The sequence below is a fragment of the Palaemon carinicauda genome, chromosome 20 (genome assembly GCF_036898095.1).
Source record: "Palaemon carinicauda isolate YSFRI2023 chromosome 20, ASM3689809v2, whole genome shotgun sequence".
Lineage (NCBI taxonomy): Eukaryota > Metazoa > Arthropoda > Malacostraca > Decapoda > Palaemonidae > Palaemon > Palaemon carinicauda.
Window position 1 is genome coordinate 117,739,703 of NC_090744.1, and position 10,000 is coordinate 117,749,702.

The 10,000-nt window shown below is 38.0% G+C and overlaps 1 protein-coding gene across 1 annotated transcript in view; it reads right to left on the bottom strand.

Moving 5' to 3' along the window:
- Positions 1–10,000, bottom strand: part of LOC137614430 (nephrin-like) — a 395,945-nt gene that overhangs the window by 13,694 nt on the left and 372,251 nt on the right. Inside the window, exon 18 of the mRNA XM_068344246.1 lies at positions 1,824–2,047. Within this exon, the coding sequence (XP_068200347.1) occupies positions 1,824–2,047 (224 nt within the window). The remainder of the gene's footprint in view (positions 1–1,823; positions 2,048–10,000) is intronic.

The following is a 10,000-nucleotide window of genomic DNA, read 5'->3' on the forward strand; positions in this document are numbered from 1 at the left end:
TATAAGTCAGGGCCACTCATACTAACTTGGCTTATTGTAAGCGATCAGAATTAAGTCTCCCACCATCACCAATCCGCAGTGGCCAGCGTGGTGATGAAAAGTGGCCAAACCCCAGACATGAATAAGGACATATTTGAGGCTTTTGTGCTATAGGGGGCTGGAAACGGCTGCATTTATTGTTGTTGTTGTTTTTGTTGTTGTTGTTTGTATTCCCGGGTACGGTGGCAGAGACAAAGTCATTTTATTGAGCTGAATTTACTAATCACTCATCCACAAGAAATTAGTTTATGGGTCATTCCAAATGATAATTTTGCTACATTCATAACATTCTTTTTATTATCATTGCATGGATAATGAAAATGAGGGTTATGTTACAATATTTTAAAGGTCGCTCATGAATGGCAGAGGCAGAAGCCAGTGATTGATATTACCCTAGCAAGTAGAGCAGTGTTCTAGAGACTGACCATATATACATATGATCAGCTCCCAAGTCCCTTCTCCACGAAGCCAGGACCAGGGAGGGCCAGTCAATGGCTGCTGATGACTCAGCAGGTACCCCTACAGGCTCCCCCTAACCCCCCATCCTAAGCTTACAAAGATGGCGAAGTTGTAGACACTAAAGAGCGGGACTTGAACCCCAGTCTGGCAATCACCAGACAGAGACGTTACCAATAAACCGCAACAATCCCCAAACCAGAAGAACGAGAAATGACATTTAAAGTGTCCCAAGGGAACTTGTAAAATGAATAAACATTTCCCATGAAGTTTCGCTTTGAATGCTCAAAATCACTGATGCATAATTTACATAAAGTATTTACCTCTTTACAATAACCTCTTCATATCAAATCGCCTTTCATGAAATGTTAATCGACGTCCTGTCTTTCGATATGCAAATGGCTGTTCATTTTAAAAGAAAGCACCAAAAGGGATGTCGTTCCTGTTGAATTGTACTTGCAAGTGATTGTTTGGTGCAATGATTATGCTTTACTGATTGTTTATAAAATGAGAGGCACCAGTGAGTATGGAATATATTCACGTATGGAGGACCTTAACATTGATTTTGTTTTTAATTGACGAAAAACCATATTGAATTTTCCCACAATTAAGATAGTGTCCAAAATGACCTTTGAAATAATGATACTGATAGTTGTGTCCAGAATGACTTTTGAAATAATGATATTGATAAAAAGAATAATAACAATGATAATACAGTAATAGTATTGATAATATCATTAATGCTTTTAGGGTACTAAATTTTTACTACGAATACTTATACTACTACAATAATTGCGGTAAAAATAATAATGCCAGCAGATGGAGTACTGTGGACTAACTTGTATAAGGACCATTTTTGATAATAGGACGCCAATAGCTATTAATTTATGTATGATTGTAATACCCTAGGCATTATCAATCACGCACACATACACACACACATATATGTATAATATATATATATATATATATATATATATGTGTGTGTGTATGTATGTATGTATGTATGTATGTATGTATATATATATACATACACATTGCCTCGGGATTTCATTGACAAGGCTTTCTATGAAATAGGAAAAACAAAATTTTATGAAACTTTTTCTAAAACCGATGCTGATTTGAAAATAACTCAGTTTACCTTTCCACAATATATTTATGCATATTCATAAATTAACAAAAACTTAATACTAACGCTGCACTTTGAAGACTTTATTAATCAGAAGTTTACCACTACAAAACAATGGGTGCATTTATGAGTTCCCATACAACCATTGTTATAAAATATGGGAATACCCACAATTTCGATTTACATATGAACAAATTACCTGTGTCTCCTTGATACTGTACTTCGTATCAGTCATGATTGACTGGCCCGTATCGGTTCTCCAGGTAAAAATGGGTCTGGGCGCCGCCCGCACTCGGCATTCCAAACGCCCTCGGCCGCCCTCGGGCGCCCATGCCTGTCCGTGACCGTAGTCTGCCTCCCAGTAGTTATCTTCGCTCGAGGACAGCATGTTTTTCTGTCTTATGGCAGGACTCCACGGCGCCTCTGAGGATGGAAGAAAATAAATGGGTTGATGAATGAATGTATAGTTGAAGATATCATTCACTAATAATTTCAGTGGAGAGACTGAATGGATCCATGAATAAATGTATATCATTCACTAATAATTGCAGTGGATACAATGAATGAGCTGATGAATGAATGTATAGTTGATACAATTTACTAATAATTGCAGTTTAGAGAATGAATGGGTCGATGAATGAAAGTATAATTGATATAATTCAGGAATAATTGGAGAGGAGAAAATAAATGGGTCTATGATTGAGTGAATAGTTGAGGAAATCATTCGTGAATAATTGCATTGGAGAGAATAAATTGGTCGATGAATAAATGTATAGTAGAAGATATCATTCACGAATGATTGCACTGGATAGAATGAGTAGGTCCTTGAATGAATGCATAGTTTAAGATATAATTCACGAATGATTGCAGATGATAGGAGTGGGCTCATGAATGAATGTATAGTTGAAGATATAATTTGCTGATAAGTACAGTAGAGAGAATGAATGAGCCGATGAATGAATGTATAGTTGAAGATATAATTCACTAATAATTGTAGTGGAGATAATGAATGGGTCGATGAATGTATGTATAATTGAAGATATAATTCACTAATAATTGTAGTGGAGAGAATGAATGGGTCGATGAATGAATTAATTAGAGTAGTGAAATTTGTTATAATGAAATATCCTTTAGTATACTTATGATATATACCTTTTATCTAAGTGCAGGTTCAACATAAGGATGGTGGATCCAGTATTTTACTACTTTCTATAAAGATCATTATAAAAGTAGGAAACGTACCATTGATTTCGACTTTGATACCTTAGAAATTTTTACGAAGTAATCATTTTTAAATATTCATTATATTTTTTATTTTGAATACATATTTAGTAAACATAGCACTGAATATATATACTATATATATATATATATATGTGTGTGTGTGTGTGTGTGTGTGTGTATAATAATAATAATAGTAATGATAATAATGAGACGAAGAACAATAACAACAACAACAACAACAACAAACAACAACAACAACAACAAGAATGATGATCTTGGTTTAAACAGAAAATGTACGTCTCTAGGATTACGTCTGGCTAAATACCACTTCAGAAAAGTAGCCTTAAAAAAAAAAAAAAAAAAAAAAAAAAAAAAGAATCCTAACCATGGAGAGAGTAGTAACAGCACCCGCACAAAACAGTAATAGCAACAGCAGCATTAATAATCCAGTGCTGAAAACAAGGGCTCGCACACGTTCTCCTTACATCTCAGTGAATACGCCTGAAAGTTAAACACCTTTCTCGCCGTGGCGACTTCGTCATCAGAATTCAACTCGTGCAGTCTCTCCGGGGAGGTGTGGAACCAGCTTCTCAAAACTTTTTTTTTTTTATTCATTTAATTAAAGAAAGAGGGAGGTGGAAGGAGGGAAAAATTGTGGGGTAGTGAATAATTACCAAGTTTTTGCCATTTCTTCATTCCGAGGGTAGCGAAAGTGTGGAACGCTTAGAAGGACATTTTTCATTTTGCACATGGTTTCTGGATGGAGCGAGGATTATTTTATGGTTTAATTTATTCTTTTCTATTCGTGATAGAGATTAAGGATTTAGAGAGAGAGAGAGAGGAGAGGAGAGAGAGAGAGTGAGAGAGAGAGAGAGAGAGAGAGTATCATGATTTTAAAGCAAAAAGGTTTCCAGGTTGAAAGAGGGAGGGATATCGTTTTCAAAACCAAGACAATTAGAGAGAGAGAGAGAGGAGAGAGATGAGAGAGAGAGAGAGAGAGAGAGAGAGATATACTACGCTAACATACTAGCATATATACAAACAGTGATTAGTTTTACCTGTTCACTGGTCACAGCTTTTTAATTTGGGGATGGGTAATTAAGTAGTTAATGTCTTCCCATATGAGGGGAACATTATTTATAACGGTTATTGAAAGTAATGACGTCAAACTTAATTGATATGAGAGAGAGAGAGAGAGAGAGAGGAGAGAGAGAGAGAGAGAGAGGCTATCATGATTTTAAAGCCAAGAGGTCTCCAGGTTGATAGAAGAGAGAGAGAGAGAGAGAGAGAGAGATATCAGGTGAACATTTATATTTCGTAGCAGAATTGCAGAGGCTGCACGAATACCTAGGAAGATTCTCTCTCAAAATATCTCGTGGTAGATTGCTACACACTCATATGCGTCCTTTGGCAGCTCGTAAGAGAAGCAAAATCCCAAGAGTCATCGCAGGAGACTAAGGATGGATATGATCATGATGAGATGAGATGACCCAAGCAGCAAGGACGGAGGCTGTCCCCCTAAAACGCGTGTCTTGCTTGGTTATATACATAAAAGTATCTTTGACGTTTTTTTTTTTTTTTTTTTTTTTTTTTTTTTTTTTTTTTTTTTTTTTTTTTTTTTTTTTTAAATAACGAAATACAATATTTACATTTTGTCGATTAAATAGGTGAACACAGGAATTCCTTTGTAACAAGTTTCTTTCAATTTTTCCTTATTTCCCTTTCTGGATCGGGGAGTTGGTGCTGCTTCTTGTTTCGGAGCGAGGGGGGAAATAATTCCCCTAGCGTGAATGCTTTCATAGTCCCCAACCTTACGTATGACGCGGGCTATTGCGTAAGCAGCCCGTCAATCCCCCCAGCAAGGAGGTGTCATATGCGTACGTGAGAAGGTGTTTTTTGGGGAGGGGGGGGAGGGCTAATGGGGAATGTAGATAAAGACCTCTAGGAACATGAGGGGGAGGGGGGGGGGCTAATGGGGAATGTAGATAAAGACCTCTAGGAACATGAGGGGGAGGGGGTCGGTTGGGAAAGCTAAGGAGGTTTTTATATCCGGGTGAAAAAAGGTGGGGGGGGGGGGTCGTTGTAATCCTTGTAAAAAAAAACAAATTTTTTTTCTATAGAAAGGGGGGGGGGGAGCTTTTTAATCCTTGTAAAAAAAGGAGATTTTTTTTTCTATAAAAGAGGGGGGTGGGGCGTTTTAATCCTTGTAAAAAAAAGAGCTTTTTTTTTCCTTGAGAAAAATGGAGGGTTGGCGTTTTAATCCTTGTAAAAAAAAGCGATTTTTTTTTTCTGTATAAAAGGGGTGGGGGGCGTTTTAATCCTTGTAAAAAAAGAGATTTTTTTTTCTATAGAAAAGGGGGTGGGGGGGGGGTCGTTTTAATCCTTGTAAAAAAAAAAAGAGATTTTTTTTCTATTAAAAAAAGGGGGTGGGGGGAGCGTTTTAATCCTTGAAAGAAAGATATTTTTTTTTTCAAGTTGAATTTCTCCAAGATGAAGAGTGTTTCTGTATAAACCGTGTTTTGTGCGCCTGCTATTACATTTTGCAGATGAAATGTTGATAAAGCGCCGAACGACAACGGTATTTGGGTCTGCGTTGTCTAAATAAAATGTATATTCTTTTAAATATGTATGAGCGAATGCCTATTGGGAGGCGCTCTCACAATATGATCGTTCCAGATGCGGCAACTTTATTGAAGAGGATTTAATATTAGCCCTGCAGCCTTGCAGCTGCCTGAGAGAGAGAGAGAGAGAGAGAGAGAGAGAGAGAGAGCTAAAAGATTTCCAGGTTGAGAAAGGGAGGGATGTCATTTTCAAAACCAAGACAATGAGAGAGAGAGAGAGAGAGACGAGAGAGAGAGAGATGAGAGCGCTAAAAGATTTCCAGGTTGAGAAAGGGAGGGATGTCATTTTCAAAACCAAGACAATGAGAGAGAGAGAGAGGAGAGAGAGAGAGAGAGAGAGAGAGTATCGTGATTCTAAAGCCTAAAGGTCTCCAGGTTGAGAGAGGGAGGGGTATCATTTTCGAAATCAAGACAATGAGAGAGAGAGAGAGAGAGAGAGAGAGAGAGAGAGAGAGACTATCATGATTTTAAAGCCTAAAGGTCTCCAGGTTGAGAGAGGGGAGGGGTATCATTTTTCCGAAATCAAGACAATGGGAGAGAGAGAGAGAGAGAGAGAGAGAGGAGAGAGAGAGAGAGCAACTATCATGATGTTAAAGCCTAAAGGTCTCCAGGTTGAGAGAGGGAGGGATATCATTTTCAAAACCAAGGCACTGAGAGAGAGAGAGAGAGACTACGCTAACATATTAGCATATATACAAACAGCGAGTAGTTCAACCTGTTCACTGATCACAGCTTTTTAATTTGGGGATGGGTAATTAAGTAGTTAATGTCTTCCCATATGAGAGGAACATTATTTATAACGGTTATTGAAAGTAATGATGTCAAACCTAATTGATATGAGAGGAGAGAGAGAGAGAGAGAGGAGAGAGGAGAGAGAGAGAGCATAATGACTATCATTTGAGTTCCTCCTGCACAGTTGATAATCAAGGTGATAAGGTGCTTCATCTCAAAGTAATTTACTCTCCTGATTATGATGTCAGAGGGTGAAATTATCAACATCTTTACACGAGAGAGGAGAGAGAGAGAGAGAGAGAGAGAGAGAGAGAGAGAGACAGAGACACTTTCATAAGAATCTCAACCTGTTTACGAGAGAGAGAGAGAGAGAGAGAGAGAGAGATGAGACTTCTTTGATCAGATTCTCAACATGTTTGTGTGAGAGAGAGAGAGAGAGACGAGAGAGAGAGAGAGAGAGAGAGAGACTCATAAGAATCTCAACCTGTTTACGAGAGAGAGAGAGAGAGAGAGAGAGAGAGAGAGAGAGCTTCTTTGATCAGATTCTCAAAATCTTTGTGAGAGAGAGAGAGAGAGACTCTTCTTTCATCAGATTCTCAACATCTTTACACGACGAGAGAGAGAGAGAGAGAGAGAGAGAGAGAGAGATTCTTTTATCAGATTCTCAATATCTTTGTGTGAGAGAGAGAGAGAGAGAGAGAGAGAGAGAGAATTTCTTTGATGAGATTCTTAACATCATTGTGAGGAGAGAGAGAGAGAGAGAGAGAGAGAGAGAGAGAGACTTTGATCAGATTCTCAACATGTTTGTGAGAGAGAGAGAGAGAAAGAGAGAGAGAGAGAGAGAGAGAGAGAGAGAGAGAGAGAGAGAGAGACTTCTTTCATCAGATCAGATTCTGAACATCTTTACGAGAGAGAGAGAGAGAGAGAGAGAGAGAGAGAGAGAGAGTTCTTTCATCAGATTCTCAACATCTTTACACGAGAGAGAGAGAGAGAGAGACTTCTTTCATCAGATTCTCAACATCTTTACACGACGAGAGAGAGAGAGAGAGAGAGAGAGAGAGAGAGAGATAGAGATTCTTTTATCAGATTCTCAATATCTTTGTGAGAGAGAGAGAGAGAGAGAGAGAGAGAGAGAGAGAGACTCATAAGAATCTCAACCTGTTTACGAGAGAGAGAGAGAGAGAGAGAGAGAGAGAGAGAGAGAGAGAGAGCTTCTTTGATCAGATTCTCAAAATCTTTGTGAGAGAGAGAGAGAGAGAGACTTCTTTCATCAGATTCTCAACATCTTTACACGACGAGAGAGAGAGAGAGAGAGAGAGAGAGAGAGACTTTGATCAGATTCTCAACATGTTTGTGAGAGAGAGAGAGAGAGAGAGAGAGAGAGAGAGAGACTTCTTTCATCAGATCAGATTCTGAACATCTTTACGAGAGAGAGAGAGAGAGAGAGAGAGAGAGAGAGAGAGAGAGAGAGAGAGAGTTCTTTCATCAGATTCTCAACATCTTTACACGAGAGAGAGAGAGAGAGAGAGAGAGAGAGAGAGAGAGAGAGAGAAAATCATCAGATTCTCAACATCTTTACAGAGAGAGAGAGAGAGAGAGAGAGAGAGAGAGAGACTTCTTTCATCAGGGTCATTTGTCATTCCATTCACTCTCTAATTTGTCCATCAATTCCGTTCGTTTTCCCATTCGTCGCTGTAATTAACTCATCCGTTTAATCTACTGAGATTGTCATCTTTCCCCCTAACATCATTACCGAGTGAATTTTCGCGCTATTCCTTCTCTTGATTACGGGTTATCGTAGCCGTTGTGATAATTTGTTTTTCTCGTGCTTTTGTTTATTCATGGATAGGTTTTATTTTAGTTATCTTTTTTATAAATAAAGGTTTTTCATAACGTTTAAGATTAATTTATTTATACGGGAAACGTATACTCTTGGATAGTATGTTCCCATAAATAAATAAATAAAAGGGTCTATCGAAACGTTTAAGATTAATTTATTTATGCAAAAAACGTATACTCCCGGATAGTATGTTCCCATAAATAAAAGGTTCTCTCGAAACGTTTAAGATTAATTTATTAATACAGAAAAGGTAGACTTGCGGATAGTTTTTATTCATAAATAAAAGGGTCTGTCATAAATTTTAAAATTAATTTATTAATACAGAATAAGTATACTCGCAGATAGTTTTTTCCCATTATTAAAAGGGTCTGTCATAAGGTTTAAAGTTTAAAGGCCACTTATGAATGGCAGAGACAAGGGACAGTGACATCTCCCTATCCAGTAGGAGAATGTCATAAAGTCTGACCATATATACATATGATCAGCGCCCAAGCCCCCTCTCCACCCAAGTTAGGACCAAGGGGGGCCAGGTAATGGCTGCTGATGACTGAGCAGATAGACCTATAGGCTCCCTCAAACCACCTTCCATCCATAATCACAAGGATGGTGAGGTTGCAGTAACCAAAGAAACTAACGAGTTTGAGCGGGACTCGAACCCCAGGCTGGCGATTACCATGTAAAAATAATGATAATAATAATAATTCTTTTCCTCTATAAATTTCTTAAAATATTATTATTATTAGTATTAGTATTATTATTATTATCCAAGCTACAACCCTAGTTGTAAAAGCAACAGGCTATTAGGCCAAGGGCTCCAACAGGAAAAAAATAGCCCAGTGATGAAAGGAAATAAGGAAATAAACGATATCAGAAGTAACGAAGAAATTAAAATACAATATTTTAAAAACATTAACAACATTAAAACACATAATTGATATATAAACTAAAAAAAGACTTATGTCAGCCTGCTCAACATAAAAACCATTTGCTGCAAGTTTGAACTTTTGAAATTCTGATTAAACAGTCCTGTGAAAGTTGTTTCAGTTAATTTTTAATGGAAGAGCCTCGAAAATATACTGTGTCCCGAGAGGTCAATTTCAGTGTTATAAATTTAACGCTTATGTTCGCTGCTTTGGAACCACCGAAGAATATTCATCTTGTTATTGAATAAGTCTGTCTCGTTTGGGAATAAAGGAACGAAGGTTGAAAATTTACGGTCTGTCTTAGTGCAAGAGCCTGTGGCCTGCATGTCGCTCCAATACCTACCTACCTACATAGTGCAGGTCGCTCTAATACCTACCTACCTACCTACCTATATAGTGGAGGTCGCTCTAATACCTACCTACCTACATAGTGCAGGTCGTACTAATACCTACCTACATAGTGCAGATCGCTCTAATACCTACCTACCTACCTACATAGTGCAGGTCGCTCTAATACCTACCTATCTACCTACCTACATAGTGCTGGTCGCTCTAATACCCACCTACCTACGTACCTACATAGTGCAGGTCGCTCTAATACCTACCTACCTACCTATATAGTGCAGGTCGCTCTAATACCTACCTACCTACCTACCTACCTACCTAACCTACCTACCTACATAGTGATGGTCGCTCTAATACCTACCTACCACCATAGTGCTGGTCGCTGTAATACCTACCTACTTACATAGTGCAGGTCGCTCTAATACCTACCTACCTACCTACATAGTGCAGGTCGCTCTAATACCTACCTACCTACCTAGATTGAAAATGGAGGGAATAAGAGGAATGATGTGGTTAAGATCAAATTATGATCGGATGTTTTTTATAAATATAGGAAATGAATTACAGATTTTTTTTTAAAGTCGAAATGAAAAACCATAAAATGTAAACTTAAGGAATGAGATAGTGGTTTATATTAAAGTATGATCAGATAGTTTTCATGAATATCAGAAATGAATTACTGGTATTTGTG